This window comes from Myxine glutinosa, chromosome 11 (assembly GCF_964187855.1).
Source record: "Myxine glutinosa chromosome 11, kmMyxGlut1.1, whole genome shotgun sequence".
Lineage (NCBI taxonomy): Eukaryota > Metazoa > Chordata > Myxini > Myxiniformes > Myxinidae > Myxine > Myxine glutinosa.
Window position 1 is genome coordinate 131,583,347 of NC_136271.1, and position 18,563 is coordinate 131,601,909.

At 47.2% G+C, this 18,563-nt stretch overlaps 1 protein-coding gene across 1 annotated transcript in view; it reads right to left on the bottom strand.

Moving 5' to 3' along the window:
• The window catches only part of LOC144894359 (uncharacterized), a 460,407-nt gene extending 447,208 nt beyond the window's left edge, over window positions 1-13,199 (bottom strand). Inside the window, exon 1 of the mRNA XM_078787131.1 lies at window positions 9,012-13,199. Coding sequence (XP_078643257.1) covers window positions 10,284-12,650 — 2,367 coding nt within the window. The 5' untranslated portion in view covers window positions 12,651-13,199 and the 3' untranslated portion in view covers window positions 9,012-10,283. The remainder of the gene's footprint in view (window positions 1-9,011) is intronic.
• Between the last annotated feature and the right edge of the window lie 5,364 nt (window positions 13,200-18,563).

Consider the following 18,563-nt stretch of genomic DNA (forward strand, 5'->3'; position numbering starts at 1 on the left):
GTGTGGCCCTGAATGGATTTCTCACATCTCCCAATTCCTGTTCAGGCTGGAGTTCCCCAAAGCAGTATTCTGGGCCCTGTGCTTTTTCTGGTCTTCATCAATCATCTCTCCGACTCTCTGGAAAATCCTCTCTATCTCTTTGCTGATGACTCCACTCTCTACCGCTCCATTCCTCATCACTCAGATCGGCAGTCTGCAGCATCCTCACTCTCTGCAGACCTGGATAAAATCACTGACTGGTCAAACAAGTGGAACATGTCTTCCAATCCTGACAAATCCCACACTCTTACTACGTCTCTCCGAAAAGACCGACTGGACAACCCTCCCATCTACTTTCTAAACAATCCTCTCCCCAAGAAGTTCTGTCACTCGAGCTTTTGGGTCTCACTATCTGCCATGATCTTTCCTGGAAAAACCACATTTCCAAGCTGGCCTCCAAAGCCAGTCGCCGACGGCATCATCCATCGTGCGAATTCCTTCCTTGGCACACCTGAGATCCTCACCACATACAAGGCGTTCATCCGCAGCTCAATGGAATACTGTTCTCCCCTCTGGGCTGGTGCTCCTGCCTCACACCTAGCTCGGCTTCATGCTGTTGAAACCAAAGCTTTCAGAAGGATTGGTATCTCCAGCGATGAAGCTGATTGTGAGGGCCTTTCACCGCAGGCAGGTAGGTGGTCTTTCTGTCTTCTACCGACTCCTCTCCGGCCTAGCTCCCCCAGCTCTATCTGTGCTCTGTCCCCCAAATATTCCTGCAGGATGCACAAGATCTGCCAGCAACCCTCTTCTTTGGTGCTGGGTACTGTGCTAGCCACAAAACTTTCGCGAATCGCCTTCTCATTTTTTAATGTAATGAACAGTTGACTTGTTAAACCATAATGCCTGCCCACAGAGACTGCACTCTCACCTCTTGATAGCTGGTCTAGTAGCTCCACTTTCTGGCTCAGGCTCATTACTTTTTCTGCCCCCTGGGAGCAGAGGCATTTCCTGCATTACTCTTGGGCTTAGGACCCATGATCGAACAATGAGCCCAAAATGTCCACAAGCATGAGGAATCACAGCAGGTCAAGGCAGAGTGACGAGAAGAAATAATGAGACCCAGGACATGCTGCATGTCAGTAGCCGTGCACATAATTGTGGATAAATGGAGGAAGGGTGGGTCGTGTGACCATTGTTTATAGGGAATGGTGGTGAGAGATGGTTTTAGGGCTGCTTTATGCGTGGCCGGTGGGGGATAGTTTATGCACCCGCAAAAAACGCGAATAGCTGAAGCACAGGAGGTGAAAAAGTAGAAAAGTAGGGTTCTGTGAAAAGCAAAACTGCGAATGTCGGGTTTTTTTTACGGTATTATTTTTGGCCTTGTCCATCAATAGTGAAGAATCACTTACAAATTAAAAAAATTCTCGTATCCTGATCCGGATCTTTGCCAAAATCGAATCAATTCATCCTTTTCATACAGCCAACATGCCCGCCAAGTTTCGTCCAAATATCTCCATAAATTTTTGAGATATCCTACTCAAAGACAGACAAACAGGGTTGAAAACACAACCTCCGTCCAAGTAAAAAGTTGTGAAAACTGACCCCTTAGCTGCATATACCTATTAGCTTACTTCCTATCATCAGCAAGGTCATGGAATCCACCATCGTAATTGAGATGAAATCCTTCCTTTTTTTCCAACGGCCCCTTCTCCGATCACCAATTCGGATTCAGACCAGGTCATTCAACCTTGGACATGCTGCTTCTACTCACCCAACGATGCCCTCAAAGCCCTCAAAAAAGGCCCTCAAACAGCTCTTCCTCGAGCCTTCACTCTATACAAAAAAAATTAAGAAGTTAGACATGTAGCCAACCCAAAGGACCGACAGTATAGCTCAGAGGGAGCATTGAGCTGTCAATTTGGGGTTCAATCATAAACTCTCACCCTAGTGCTTTGCAGGCAGCACGTTACGTCTATAACTCTATACGTTTGCTGTCCCTTGGAAAGGTATTAACGTTGGTGTCCCACCAGCAATCATTGGTTTGTGGATATTAATGATCCAACAGTGCCTTCCAAGAGTAGCTATTGTGTGCACCATGGCCAAATTTCTGCTTTGACTACCGCTGGGAAAGTCAATGACAAGTCCTACAGTGTATTCACGGCCATGCGTACTTTGGCAGCAACAATGCTCTGCAATGAGTATGGACATTTTGTTGGATTATATCCAATGCAGGCGTGTTGGAGCTCGATTGGCTGTGTGGCTGCAGATGGTATTCGTTACTCTTTACACTTTTGGGAATAGTGTGGTTATTCATCTTATTTTGCCTGAGCCACGTCAGAGAGCCATAAATCTGAAGTGAAGAGAGTGCAATGAGAAGCTGACAGCTATAAAACAAGAGATAAAAAGCCAAAAGCAGGCCCAAAGGAGATACAAAATGCGCATTTAAAGTGCAACAATGATGTAAAAATGAATTATGAGAAAATATGAGATATTGAAAAAGGAAAACTAGGATGTACCAGGAAATGTACAAAGAGGAAAGGCAATTCTGCCTGACTAGCCTACGCCATTCCTTGCCCAACTTGCACAACTTGCACATTCCTTGCACAACTACTTGACTTATTCTGAGCAAAGCCTATAGCACAATGACTCAGAGAAAGATGACCAAGCAAACTTAAAAGCCTCGCTGCATTCGCAGGGAGGTTTCATTTTCATGAACGGTCTTGGCCCAGAATGGAAACGGGCCAAGAACATGTGACCCAGCAGATAGAGCAGAAGCACCACACTTAATATTCCTACCCAAAGCCCTTTTTTCTCTTTCCCTTTCTTTGCTGCGGATTGCATCATTTTCTGGGGACGTGGCTGTTCTGCTGATACAATTCCCCCAGGAGGTTGTCGCAGGAATTTGTAATTTGTACAGGATATGTGCCATAGATAACTCGCCGACTGTTTATGAAGGACACCAAGGGATCTTCAAATTCCAGCAACTAATCTGTAGGTACTTAAAGAATGCTTTGCTATTTTGTTTATTCATGGCCGTGTCTTTCTTAAGTTCTCTTTTGGCTTGCGTAGTTGTCTTCTTAACTGGCCTCTGTTTATTCCTATACTGATATGAGTTGGATTCCAGTTCGGTTTTTGTTTTTTTCTCCAAAACATTGCCTTCTGTTTATCATTAATAGCATTCTTTACCTCTCTGCTCAGTCACCCTGATCTCTTTCTGCATCGAGATTTACACCTCACTGGACTATAGTTACCCTACCTGTACACTGCACATTTGCTCCTTGAAGGTTTCCTATTTTCTCATTGTCCTAATGTTAGTTTGTCACAATCCCAGGTCTCCCCTCACACCTTCAATGTTTGCCTAATTCCTGAAATATGACAGCCTTACTCAACGATCCCAAACTCCAACTCTTAATAGAACAATTACTCCATACTAAACAGTCACGTGAAAAAGTAAGTACACCCCATGTAAAGTTTTGACTTTTTCAACATATTTCAACATACAGCTATTTGATCTTCATCTATCTATAATTCCAGCAATCTCTGTGTGTCTGTGTGTCTGTGTGTCTGTGTGTCTGTGTGTCTGTGTGTCTGTGTGTCTGTGTGTCTGTGTGTCTGTGACCGCTGTTTCTCGACAACCACGGGTCCGATATACTTGAAACTTGCCAGGTATATTGCTGGGGACCCGAGGATGTGCCTTTTCAAGGTTTCATATTAATCGGACAATTACTTACCGAGCTATGTCCAAAAAACGCTGCAACCAATCAGAGAGCAGCGAGCTATCACGTGTGCCGAACGTGGCGATCAGACTCTGCCTCGGACGGCACATTTGACAGCGTATTCATTTATTTCACGTTGGAAAACTATGTTGCCGTTAAACTATGTTTTAAAACGAATTCAAACTGCGATTAAATTAAAACGATTCATCCTAACTGCGATTTGCGAACTTCCGGACAGTGACGACTTATCTTCCGGCAGCCAATCACAGAACGCTCTGTTGCGTAGGCGTGGCCGATGTGAGACGAGCGGAGCTGAGCGCGTTACGAGCTGACCGCCATTACGGTACGTAATTCGATTTCTTATGCGCATTATTTGACAGCGTATTCATTTATTTCACGTTGGAAAACTATGTTGCCGTTAAACTATGTTTTAAAACGAATTCAAACTGCGATTAAATTAAAACGATTCATCCTAACTGCGATTTGCGAACTTCCGGACAGTGACGACTTATCTTCCGGCAGCCAATCACAGAACGCTCTGTTGCGTAGGCGTGGCCGATGTGAGACGAGCGGAGCTGAGCGCGTTACGAGCTGACCGCCATTACGGTACGTAATTCGATTTCTTATGCGCATTATTTCTCCCAATTCAGTCAGAGCGAAGGGCGGAAGCGAAGAGCGTTGTTTTTTTTGTTTACGGGCGTACGGGCGGGGTAGAGCGTACGGGTAGCGTTTTTTTTTTTTTTTGGCCACGGAACGGGCACCCACGTACGGGCAATGCCCTAGTTTCAACAATATTGATAGATAAAGGTCATATAATGTAACAAATATCATGAAACATTTACATTTTGTAGTCCATTGTATAATTTAAATAAACATAAATGCAAATTTCGCATGTGGAAAAAGTAGGTACACCCCTACATTTATCACTACTTCAAATACCTAAAATTAGAATCAGGTGCACCAGCTCAGGTGCAAATGATTAGAACATCGTCAGAGAGGATCTTGGAGGAACCTGTCTTATTTAAACCTCAGACATTTAGTTTGGTTTGCTCTTTGTTGTTGAAGTGTGCGGCGTCACCATGCCGAGATCAAAAGAGCTTTCCGAGGCCTTCAGAAAGAAGGTTATAGATGCCTACGAGTCTGGGAAGGGATTTAAAAAGATCTCCAAACAATTTTGAAATCAATAATTCGACTGTCCAGAAGATCATCTACAAGTGGAGAAGATTCCAAACAACTGCCAAATTGTTCAGGCCAGGCCGCCCCAGCAAGTTCAGCCCGAGAGCAGACCGCAAGATGCTGAAAGAAGTCTCTAAGAACCCCAGAATGTCATCACGGGACCTACAGGTAGCTCTTGCCACTGTTGATGTCAAAGTGCATGAGTCTGCCATTAGAAAGAGGCTGCACAAATTTGATCTACATGGGAGGTGTGCCAGGAGGAAACCTTTGCTGTCCAGAAAGAACATCAGGGCAAGACTAAAGTTTGCCAATCAAAACCTCGGCAAAGACCAGCACTTCTGGAACAATGTGCTCTGGACAGATGAGTCAAAGCTAGAACTATTTGGCCACAGTACCCAGAAGACATGTTTGGCGAAAACCAAAGACAGCATTTGATCACAAGAACCTGATACCAACTGTAAAGCATGGTGGTGGAAATATTATGGTTTGGGGCAGCTTTGCTGCATCAGGGCCTGGGCAGCTCACCATCATAGAATCCCCTATGAATTCTTCATTGTACCAGAGGGTGCTTGAGGATAATGTGAGGCCATCTGTCGGAAAGTTGAAGCTCAATCGAAGGTGGACCTTGCAACATGACAATGACCCTAAACATACTAGTAAATCCACCAAGGAATGGCTGAAAAGAAAGAAATGGAGGGTTCTGGAATGGCCAAGTCAAAGCCCGGATCTAAATCCCATCGAGATGTTGTGGGGGGATTTGAAATGAGCTGGGCATGCAAGAAACCCCTCAAACATCGCACAGCTGAAAGAATTCTGCATGGAGGAGTGGGCAAAAATTTCTCCCGGTCGATGTCAGAGACTGGTAGACAGTTATAAGAAACGCCTACTTGAGGTTGTTTCTGCCAAAGGGGGCAATACCACCTATTAGAGCCAAGGGTGTACTTACTTTTTCCACATGTGAAATTTGCATTTATGTTTATTTAAATTATACAATGGACTACAAAATGTAAATGTTTCATGATATTTGTTATATTATATCACCTTTATTTATCAATATTGTTGAAATGAAGATCAAATAGCTGTATGTTGAAATATGTTGAAAAAGTCAAAACTTAACATGGGGTGTACTTACTTTTTCACGTGACTGTATGTTTTGGTCACATCCCAAAATGCTTGTGTACCTCCATTTCCTCTACCATATTGAGATCATAACTGAAAAAGAGGTCTAACTAACACTGCACTCCCACAAGTGAGCTTATCTACAAACTGCGTTAAAAAGCAATCCTGGACTAGATTTAGGAATCCTCATCTGCTCTGCCCTTTCCTTGTTCCTGGACCCAATCTTTCCCTGGCAAGTTAAAATCCCCCATAATCAGGACACTTCCTTTATCACATGCCCTTCTGATTTCTTCATGTACTCCTCCATCCTCCTCTTCCTTCACACCAGGAGCCCTATAAAAGTATCCTGCCAGTATCTTACTATTTTTACAATCTCTAATCTGTATTCATACAGAATCCTCCACATTAATTCCCTCCTTATTGACATTTGGTGGCAGGATTTGCACTCCAGCCACCGTAAAAACACCTCATTCCATAGCACACAGTGGTTGTCGAGATGGTGCTGAGGGGTCATCCAAGAATGTAGCGATGTGCTGATCCAGCGTACGCTCCCATATATATATATATATATTAATGACATCCCTTTCTCTCGATAAACTATTGTCTTCAATTCAAATTGCTGCACCTCCTCCTATTTTCTCTTTACTTCCTTCCTGCCGTCCTTCTGCGCAAGTGCTACTTCATCAGGATGAATATTACTGCCCTGCAGATTACCACACTGATTCCTATCACAACAATGTCTCTTGCAGCTCTCTTTGTCCAATTTATATCATTAAACTAAATCTTGCTGTTTGGTCGACAAGGTCTCGGGCTTGTGAAGGAGCTGCAACACAAATCGCACAAACACCCATGTCGACAAAAGCATGAGACAACACCAGACTTGACTTCAGACAAACACAGCTGCTGAGCTTGGAGGAAGTGACGTCACTTCCCACAGCACACTGGGTACCAGCTAAGCCATCCTTTAAAATGTTGCTTTCCTCTCCACATTTTGCAGGCCAATTAAGGAGGAATTTCCTCAGCCTCATGGATTCCAACTTATGGTATTGTTTGTCCGTGCTCTATCCTTGTTAAATGCTGATTTCCAGCATTTAAAGTCTTCGGAATGATTTGGCTGGGGTTCGAACCGTTCAAACCACCTGCCACCTAGACTCAGAGCGGATGCATCTAACCTTGACACCACCTTGTCTCATCTCATTAATAACTCATCCAGAACTATCATTGCCTCCAGTGATTTAATCAGCCTTTCTGTAAACACCTCATTGATTCTATTAAATATTTTGCTCATGTGATTATTTTCAATTGATGATATTTATTTAATATTCCCTTTAAACCGTTCTCAGCCTTCATTTCATTGGAATCAAGCGTTCAGAATCATTGGAATCTCCCGCGATGAAGCTAACTCTGAGGGACTTTCACTCACTCACCGCAGGCAGGTTGGTGGTCTTTCCGTCTTCTACCGACTCCTCTCTGGCCTTGCCCCCCCCCCCCCAGCTCTCTCTGTGCTCTGTCCCCCAAATATTCCTACAGGTCGCACAAGATCTGCCTGCAACCCTCTTATGGTTAAACTGCCAAAATCAAGACTCTGCTCACCTTCACTCCTTCATTCCTCTTTTCTCCCGCCTCTGGAACAAACTCCCTCACTCTCTTCAATCCCACTCCACCCTCCAGGTCTTTAAAACAGCTGTTCACCACCATCTCTTATCTTCCCCCATCCAAAACCTTGATCTTTTCTACCCCCGCTAATTTCACCCCAGATACACTTTTTTGAAATACCAACTTCTTTCCTGGAAGTCCTTGCAGTGTCCTTGTGTTTTATACTTCTCCCCTTCCCCCCTTCCCGTGCCTCCTCCACCCCAAGCCCTCTCCCTCCCACACATTCCCGATGTCCCTGCTCTCAAATGTTGTGTTTGTGTGCTTCCCCTTCTCTCCCCATCTTGTCTACCGCTCCCTCTTTTTATATATTTTGTTTGTCTGTTTGATTTTTTTTTGTGATAAATGTTATCTCTTTCACGAGCCTCGATTCTGTATAGAAAAAAAAAAATCATTGACAGCTGTTTCTTCCAAGGGTCCGCTCACTAGCACGAGTTGAGATTGGCAATTGCAGCACATGGGTGCTTTCCTTGATTTTCCACAGTGGAACGTTCTACTTCAGCAAAAGAAAAAACATTTCGCTAAATCATTAGGCGTGTTTGACACCAACTTTCCACGGGGGTGTAATTCATTTGGGGCGGTGGAATGAGATTTTTTGGGGGGGTGAAAATAATTTGCCTCTTTAAATTTCATTCGGGCCTGAAAAATCTGAATGTCATGCATGTTGTCAGCAAGCAATGTAAATAATTGTATGAGCATAGCCAAACATGCCTTTGGTGATGTGTATATAAAAAGGAAATTTCTCGCAAAGCATCATCACATTTGGGGAGTTTTGGCTGCACCTCAAAAGTAAACTTGTGGCTGTGGTGAGATGTGTCATCATTAATATTGGCTTAGTGGTTGCTGGTTGGGATCGAGCCTGTGGGAACCTAAAGGTTCATTCCCATGGCATAATTCCTAGAGTCAGTATTTGCCTCCAAACCTCATGCATTTAGCTTATGCCTCCATCCCAACCTTACACCCTCACAGTCAATTCCTCCTGAACACTGTGACCCTTTTGCCCGAGAGGGTAGAGAAAGTTCTGTCCAGCCTTGACCCTTAATTGGCGATGGGCCAAGATGACATCAGGACGGCCATGTTCTCAAAGCCTATTATGCTGCTCCTCGTACTCTGTCTGTTCTTGTCAGCCTGTCATTCATCTTAGGCTGCCTATACTTGGAAGCCTGTTTACCATCAGTCCATTGCATAAAAATGGTGCAAACATAGATCCCTTCAACAACAGCTCAATTAGATAACTTTGAATTATAAGCAAAGTCATGCAATCATCGCCATAACTGAAATCAAATAATTCCTTTCCTCGAATGGCCTGATCTCTGATGATCAGTGGGGGATTCCATCAAAGCCACTTAACTCTGGATATTTCCTAACAATTGTTACGTGGTCCCCTCAGTGCATACCAGGTCTCGGTGACCCCCGGACCGTGAGAGGACCTTCGCCAGCAAATAGTATTATATAGGCGCATTCGCCACGCAATCCATAGGAATTTCACCCAGGCGACAACTGATGTGCAAGTATATATTTCCAATGGTAATGATACCAAACACTTTCAAAGACACAATCACGGAGATTTTCCCCGAGCAATCAACAATACACAACCAGGCACAATCAATATTACAACCATGTGAACTCATCTACACAAACTCTAAGATGGCCATCTTAATCTTATACATTCCTCACGTGAGCCCCACTCCTGACTCCCTCCGTGGTCAATGTCTCTCCTCTCCGCACACGGGCGGTTGAACGAGCCCCGGGCGGACGTGCTCTAAACGTGCCGTCTCGGACTGGGGCCGCGGCTGCAGCGCACCTCCTTGCCAAGCCACGGGGCAAACCCAGCGCGGCGTCCAACGTGCGCGAGGCCCCAAGTGCGGACCCGTACGCGTCTTTGTAGACGGGGCAAACTGTCCCGGACGCTTGGTTTCGTGCACGAACTCACGGTGACTGGACGTGTCAAAAGGTATTTACCGCCCAGGTAACTCCTCTCGCCAGACGTTTCGCAACGGCGCGTTTTCCGCGCAGCGTAAGGTCGATTCCACCTTCTCGTCGTCGCGGGGCGAGGAAGAAGAACCACCGTCCTTTTCTCTCCTCGTGTCTTTTTTCTCCTCCGTTTCCGGCCACTTCCGTTTCCGGCCACTGGTTCCGAAGGGCTCCTGACCCTCCCATCACAACAACCCTTAATATAATACACACGGATAAGCAACCTGAATGGTAATTTACATACATTCACCTAAATATGTAACACTCCCCCCCTTCAAGAAAGAAAGTTTGAACCCAGCGAAAACTTTCTTTGCCGGCCAATTTGAAGAAACAAACCCCAATAACTCACCCCCCCACATTATCAGTTCCCCCCGGGCACAGTTATCACTTAAAAATAAAGCCAGTTAAGCCACTCGATAGCACTTTTCCGGGAGGCCAAGCCGAGTATTCCCTACATGGATGCCTTTAGGAACGCGGAGTTCACGGTTAGTCCGTGCAGGAAAGTTCTCTACATGGGCGCCTTGAGGAACGTGGAGTTCACGGTTAGTCCGTGCAGGAAAGTTCACTACATGGACGCCTTTAGGAACGGCGTTCACGGTTAATTCGTGTAGGAATCTTGGCTCGGCGGCTCCGCCGCCTTCAGTGCTTCAACTTCTCAGAACGTCCCTAATAATTAGGGTGGGACCACTGGTCCCTGTAGTCCCCTGAATACCGGTCTTCTTCTCGGCCACTACTTTGCCAATTCTTCCTTCGGGAGCGGCCGTAACTCAGGGAGCCTCCATAATAATATTGACTGCGGCCACCACCAAAACTACCGCCCAGTTGTCCTCTCCTGTAGACCTCTCGACGCCTACGAAATGCCTTCCCTACTGTTATGGTCCGACCCTCCAAATCCTTGCCATTCCAATTCTTCTCTGCCTCTCTGGCGTCTTTTGTGCTGGCAAACGTGACAAAGCCGAACCCTCTTGACTGTTGCGTTTCCCAGTCTCTTACCAACCGCACTTCCACCAGCGGCCCATATCTGTTGAAGACAGAGGTCAGAACTTCTTCCTCCGTTTTGAAGTTCAGTCCCCCTACAAATAACTTGGCACTTTTGTCACCATCCCGAGCTGGTGTGGTGTTATTTTCCCTGCTGGGCTCTTTATCAACCCTCAGGTTACCATAAACTTGACCCCCGGCCAAATCATTCCCGAGAACCACAGATACACCCTCTACAGGAAACGTGGCTTGTAAACCGACGGTGACCGGTCCTGACACCAAATCGGACTCCAACTGGATGACCTGAAGGGGAGCACTAACACCGCCCCCGATCCCCTGTAAACGAACACTATCCCCCGTTGCCGTCTCCTCGGACCATGGCAAAATGCCTTCAAGCATTAAAGATTGATGGGCCCCTGTGTCTCTCAATATCCTAACCGGTCTCCGGTTAGTCGAGGCTCCATCCAGTGACACAAACCCCTCGGAAACAAATGGTTGGTAACCCTCTTGATGGCGATTTCTTACGCTAGCCATCGCATTCGGAGTTGTAATAGTCGGACTCCGCTCTGGGTTGTCCCTTTTCATGAGGTAACAACTGGACATCAAGTGTCCAGGTTTTTTGCAAAACGCGCAAGTAGGCACGGAGGAAAAACTCGGGGTCTGCCTCGGGCCCCCCGAACTATAAGTTTGTCTTGGGCCCGCATCCCTCTGATTTCGAACCGGTGGGGTATCATAGTTGTCCCCATAATCATCTCGAGGCCGCCGCCATGTATGGTCGTTCTCCGCACCTGCTGTTCCCCACCTCCCCTGCGGAGATCTAGGCGAGGAGTTAGGTTCGTGGACCCCTATTCGGTGGGTTAAGGCATAATCATCTGCCATGGTGGCTGCGTCCCACAACTTTGGTACCTTCTTTTCCTGCAGGTACACTTTGATGTCCTCGTGGACACACTGCTGGAATTCCTCCACCAGGATCAAGTCCCGCAATGTCTCGAAGTCTTTCCCGACTCCTTTTGACTCACACCACCGATCAAACATGTTTTCTTTCACTCTGGCAAACTCCACATGGGTCTCACTCTCCCTCTTCCTGGCATTCCTGAATTTTTGCCTGTAAGCTTCCGGAACCAACTCATAGGCTTTGAGGATGTGCTTCTTCAGTACCTCATAATCTGCACATTGGTCCATTGGTAGCGCCGAATAAATTTCCTGAGCTTTCCCCACCAGCACACTTTGTACGAGTATGGTCCAGGCCTCCTCCGGCCAGTTTAATTGTCGAGCCACTTTCTCAAAGTGTGGGAAGAATTTCGCGACTTCCTTTTCACTGAACGGTGGAACCAGCCTCACATGTCTGCCCACATCCCAGGTTTTCTGGTGAGGTGTCGACCCCGTCAGCAAGGGTGGTGCCTCTCCCCGTTCTCTCATTAACTCCAGCTCCTTGAACTTGATTTCCCGCTGAAGCTCCATGTCACGTTCCTTTAATTCCCTTTCCGCTTTTCTCTCCTCTGCTTCGAGGTCCCTTGCAGCTCTCCTTTCCTCTGCTTGTTCCTTTTCTCTTCTTTCCTGGAGTTCTCTTTCCACTCTCCTTTCCTCTGCTTGTTTCTCTTCTCTCCTCTCCTCTGCTTTCCTTTCTTCTTCTGCTCTTTCCTTTTCTGCTTTCCTTTCTTCTTCTGCTCTTTCCTTTTCTGCTTTCCTTTCTTCTTCTGCTAACCTTTCCTGGAGTTCTCGTTCCACTCTCCTTTCCTCTGCTTGTTTCTCTTCTCTTCTCTCTTCTGCTTTCCTTTCTTCTTCTTTGATCCGTTCCTGGCTCCGTAATTGCAACTCCAGTTTCCGGAGCTCCACGTCTTCTGGTTCTTCGGGTAGCCACTCCCAGGCTAACTCGTCCCATGTTCCTAATCCCACCATAGATTGTATCACCGTGGCCTGCAACTCTGCCTTCCTCAAATTAGTTCGGACCTCCAAGTTAAAATGTTTGGCCAATTTCAAGAGATCCGACTTTAGCAACGCTCGGAACTGTGCCTCACTCGGGGTTACCCCAAAGTTCTGTGCCACAAACGCCATGGTGCCTATCGTTAACACCTGTTAACCTTCACCCCAAGACTTTCCCCAATTTCTCAAAAAAAAATATTACCAATTACTAATTAATTAATAAATTTTAATTACCAAAAATATTATTATTTTATTATTTTATACACTTTTAGATCCCGGACGTAGACCCAATTGCGAAACCGCAAATCGTAATTTGGACGAGCCCCCAATTCTGTTACGTGGTCCCCTCAGTGCATACCAGGTCTCGGTGACCCCCGGACCGTGAGAGGACCTTCGCCAGCAAATAGTATTATATAGGCGCATTCGCCACGCAATCCATAGGAATTTCACCCAGGCGACAACTGATGTGCAAGTATATATTTCCAATGGTAATGATACCAAACACTTTCAAAGACACAATCACGGAGATTTTCCCCGAGCAATCAACAATACACAACCAGGCACAATCAATATTACAACCATGTGAACTCATCTACACAAACTCTAAGATGGCCATCTTAATCTTATACATTCCTCACGTGAGCCCCACTCCTGACTCCCTCCGTGGTCAATGTCTCTCCTCTCCGCACACGGGCGGTTGAACGAGCCCCGGGCGGACGTGCTCTAAACGTGCCGTCTCGGACTGGGGCCGCGGCTGCAGCGCACCTCCTTGCCAAGCCACGGGGCAAACCCAGCGCGGCGTCCAACGTGCGCGAGGCCCCAAGTGCGGACCCGTACGCGTCTTTGTAGACGGGGCAAACTGTCCCGGACGCTTGGTTTCGTGCACGAACTCACGGTGACTGGACGTGTCAAAAGGTATTTACCGCCCAGGTAACTCCTCTCGCCAGACGTTTCGCAACGGCGCGTTTTCCGCGCAGCGTAAGGTCGATTCCACCTTCTCGTCGTCGCGGGGCGAGGAAGAAGAACCACCGTCCTTTTCTCTCCTCGTGTCTTTTTTCTCCTCCGTTTCCGGCCACTTCCGTTTCCGGCCACTGGTTCCGAAGGGCTCCTGACCCTCCCATCACAACAACCCTTAATATAATACACACGGATAAGCAACCTGAATGGTAATTTACATACATTCACCTAAATATGTAACACAATGGATGGAGGCCCTGAAACTCAAGTAAGAAGTCAGGGTTGTGTCTCGATGTATCATGGGCATTCAATATAGTCTGCCATCCTGCTTTGTTTGCCAACCATTCTCCCTGTGGAATACAAGGCCACCTTAATCCTGGACTTCATGATTTCCTTCCTCCACACAGTCTGAATATGACTCTCAAAGGGATCTACTCATCTCTTCCTCCAGTTGAGTCTGAAGTATCCGAAGGTAAAACAGTGCTTTTTACGACCTGTTTGTTGGTTGTGCCTTGCTTCTTGAAATACTCGTATGTGTACGTATACAATTTCCAGCTTCGTCGCAGATTATGGAAAAACAAAGACCCAGCCACTTCTCCATTCATCGTTAGCTGATACACAACTCCCTGCATTGCCAGTCAGCCTGAACACTATAAAAGACTTGTGCAATGACTGCACCCTTCCCTCCCAATCCCCCACACCTTCTGGAAAAAATCAATGTATGGACATTGGACAGGTTGCTGCCTCACTGGTCATCATTAACATGGAGTGGATTCCCCTCCAAAAGTTGAGCTGATATTTTCAAGGTCTGAAGAGAGCGAAGAGACTGCTGCCTGCCTAGTCGAAGGATGAGGAATGTCATGACATCGGGTGGAATCATCGGCGAAGAGATAAGGAGGGTTTTCCAGAGAGTCAATTGATGAAGATTAGGAAGAAGACGGAGCCCAAAACACTGCCTTGGGGCACTTCAACCTTGACAGGGAGAAGAGATGAAAAGGATTCCATTGAGAGCCACACGTTGGCAACGTGAGCAGCGGAAGTCTGTAATCCAAGAGTGGAGTTGGCCTTGGCTGCCATGGGCAGAGAGTCTGGAGAGCAAGATGGGATGCCAGACTGTATCGAAAGCTCAAAATATGTCCAGAGAGACAGCCCTAATCTCATGTCTGACAATGAGGGGGCTCCAGCCATTGTTGGGAGAGTCAAATCAGTATGTCCAAGGCAGAATGACCAGGTCTGAATCTGAATTGATGATCTAATATCAGGCCGCTGGAGAAATGGAAGGATTTGATGATAGATTCCTTGGCCTTGCTTATAAATGGAAGCAAGCTACTAAGTCTGTAGTTAAGATGGCCCATGTTTGCATCATGTTTGTGTATTGCAGTGTTGTTGGCTAACTCCCAGTCAGGCAGAAACTGACACAGAGAATTCTCAAGTGAAAAGAGCAGAAAGAGGATGGGCAAGAGCAACAGAGCAGTTTTTTTGGACACGTGCATCGATACCATCTGGGCCTGTCGCAGAATCGAAGTCGAGGTTTGCCAAAAACTTCTCCACCTTCTCAAAGGCGAAAGACACAGCATCCAGGAACATTGGGGTATGAGCGGGTATAGGGGGTGTATGCAGTGAGGGGTTGTGTACATAAAATTTGGTCCTCATGCATCATTTTTGTCCGCCTAGATAATACGTGGCGGCTAAGTTGTGCAGCATTGTTGACTGTCAAGTGATCACTAAATCACGTCCCCTGTACCGCACGGCCATCTTTTATGTGCTCCAATTCAGCCGAATGTTCATCTAAGAGCAGTGGATCTGCGCTTCTATCTCAAATCGTTTGGCCACCTCGGGTACACTCCTCGAGCAGCAAAATGGTCTCTTCACTCTTACATGGTGTAACCACCTGAGACACACTTCTCAACCAATATTGCTTAACGCAGCGGGCAAGAATTGATTGAGGCCCAGTCCCTTCGTCTCCCGAATCTGGCCACTTTTCTCCTCTCATGTCGGCCATGAGGTTACCTGTTATCCCTTGATGAGTCATGCAAGGTGGTTCACCACTTCCATCTGGTCGGCTCAGCGCACTCCCACTCATCGTCCCAGCGCATCTGGTCACAGCAACGCACACGATCGCACCTCCTGCCTACGAACCCTGGCTAATTCACCTGAATTCATCCCTGCTGTTCAAAACAACATCAAGCTCACCCTGTTCAACACCCGGTCCCTCAACAACAAATGCCTCATCCTGAACGAATACATCCTGGATAACAAACTGGACTTTCTCTGTCTCACCGAAACCTGGCAACAACCTCTGGACTACTACACACTCAACCTCACCACACCCAATGGATATTCCTACGTCCATAAACCACGCTCGGAGGGCCGAGGTGGTGGAATTGCCATTATCCACCGTCAAGACATCAGGACCAGCCTCATCCCCATCGCCTCATCCTCATCATTTGAACACCTGGCTTTTAAACTCTCTGGTCGCTCGCAGTCAGTCATGGCTGTCGTCTACCGCCCTCCCAAACCACACCCATCATTCCTGTCTGACTTCTCCTACTTTCTGACCCAGCTATGTTCCCTCTCCCCCTCAATCCTCCTCCTTGGTGATTTCAATATCCACATGGACTCCACTGACTCCACAATAACCACTGACTTCACTGATTTACTCACCTGCTTTAACCTCACTCAACATGTCGACTTTCCTACCCATATCCGTGGTCACATTTTGGACCTTGTCTGCTCCACTGGATTAAATTTGCACCATCTCTCTGGCTCCGACCTCACCCTCTCTGACCACTTAGCTATCACTATGACCATCAACATCCCCACCCCAACACCAAGACATTATCGCACTATCACCTTCCGTCAGCTAAACGCTCTTTCACCTACCTCATTCTCATCCACTCTCTCTGAAAAAATGTCCACTTCTCCCTTCGTTGACCTCCACACCCCTTCCGACCTCACTGACGACTACAAACACACTCTCTCCTCCTGCCTTGACCAGCTTGCACCTGTAAAAACCAAAACGGTTTCTTTCACCCATTCTGCTCCCTGGTTTACCCCAGAACTCCGCCTGATGAAAACTCGTGCTCGCCAACTTGAAAGACTCCGCAATAAAACAGGTGTCACAGTTCACTCCCAAGCCTACAAGGACCACCTACAACACTACAAAGATGCCCTCTCCCGCGCCCGCTCCGCCTACTACTCTCAAATTATCCACTCTGGCTCCGGAAACCCAAAAGCACTCTTCTCGACAATAAACAAACTCCTCCGCCCCCTGAACACCACCACCCAGTCATTCACAGTAGACAACTGCATCTCCTTCCTCTCTTTCTTCCAACGCAAAATTGACAACATCTACAACAGCTTGACCACTGCCGCACCCGCTCCCCCTCCAACCACCTGCCCCCCCTTGTCCTGCCACCCCCTGTCTCGGTTCTCCCCAATCTCCCCTACTGACCTCTCTGAACTCCTCATAGGAATGAAAACTGCCACCTGCACTCTTGACCCCATCCCCTCCAGCTTTGTCAAGGCCTCCCTCCCTGCTCTCTCTCCACTTATCATTGCAACAATAAACTCCTCCCTGTCTACAGGCATCGTCCCACCTTCCCTCAAAATTGCTGCTCTCTTTTTTAGAACCCCCATTCTAAAAAAACCTGGTCTAAACCCTGACACCCTAAACAACTTCAGACCCATCTCCAACCTACCCTTTCTGTCAAACGTTTTGTAACGCGCTGTAGCCACTCAACTCAAACATCACCTCTCTGCCAATAACCTGTATGAAACATTCCAATCCGGATTCCGCTCCAACCACAGTACTGAAACTGCTCTCCTCAAAATCACCAACGACCTTCTCCTCTCCTCTGACGCTGGCAACCTCAACATTCTCATCCTCCTCGACCTCAGCGCTGCCTTTGACACCATCGATCACACCATCCTCCTCACCCGACTTGAATCCACCTTTAACGTTACCGGCAGTCTCTCTTGGATTAAATCATACCTCTCTGACAGACGCCAGTTCATCTCCATCAATAACTGCAAATCCCCCACTGCTCCCCTCCCCCAAGGTGTCCCCCAAGGTTCAGTTCTTGGCCCCCTCGTCTTCATCCTTTACCTGTCCCCCCTCGGTCACTTGATCCGCGGTCATGGTCTCCAATTCCACTGCTTCGCCGATGACATCCAGCTTTTCATCTCCACCAAGTCCGTCTCCACCGACACCCACTCTATCCTGACAAACTGCATCACTGAAATAAAATCCTGGCTTCAAATCAACTTCCTCAAGCTTAACTGTGATAAATCTGAAATAATCATCATTGGCCCAAAAACCCTCACAAAATCCACCCATAACTTTGCCCTCAACATCGACGGTATCCCAGTATCCACCTCCCCTCACATCCGGAATCTTGGCGTCATCTTTGACCAAACCCTCTCCTTCGACAAATACACTAAACAGATCACAAAGTCAGCCTTCTTTCACCTGAAAAACATTGCCCGTCTCCGCTCATCCCTCTCCTCCACGGCTGCAGAAACCCTCATCCACGCCTTCATCACCTCCCGTCTGGACTACTGCAATAGCCTCCTCTATGGTTCACCCTCACAAATCACCAATAAACTCCAATACATTCAGAACTCCGCTGCCCGTCTACTCACCCATTCCCGGACCCGTGACCACATCACCCCCGTCCTTTACAAGCTTCACTGACTCCCCATCCCCCAGAGAATCCAGTACAAAATCCTCCTCTTGACATACAAAGCCCTCCATAATCTGGCCCCATCCTACCTGGCTGACCTCCTCTCCAGACACACTCCCACCCGCAACCTCCGCTCTGCTGGTACCAACCTCCTGACCCCCTCCATCCGGACCAAATTCAGATCCTGGGGGGACAGGGCCTTCTCCATCGCTGCTCCCACCCTCTGGAACTCACTACCTCACACCATCAGAGACCTCTCCTCACTCACCACATTCAAAACATCACTAAAGACCCACCTGTTCAACACTGCATTCAACATTCAACCCACAGCATTTAACCCCTGACTATCTCTTCACCTTCTCCCTCCTTTTGCTTTAAATATTTCCCTATTGATTCTTGTCTT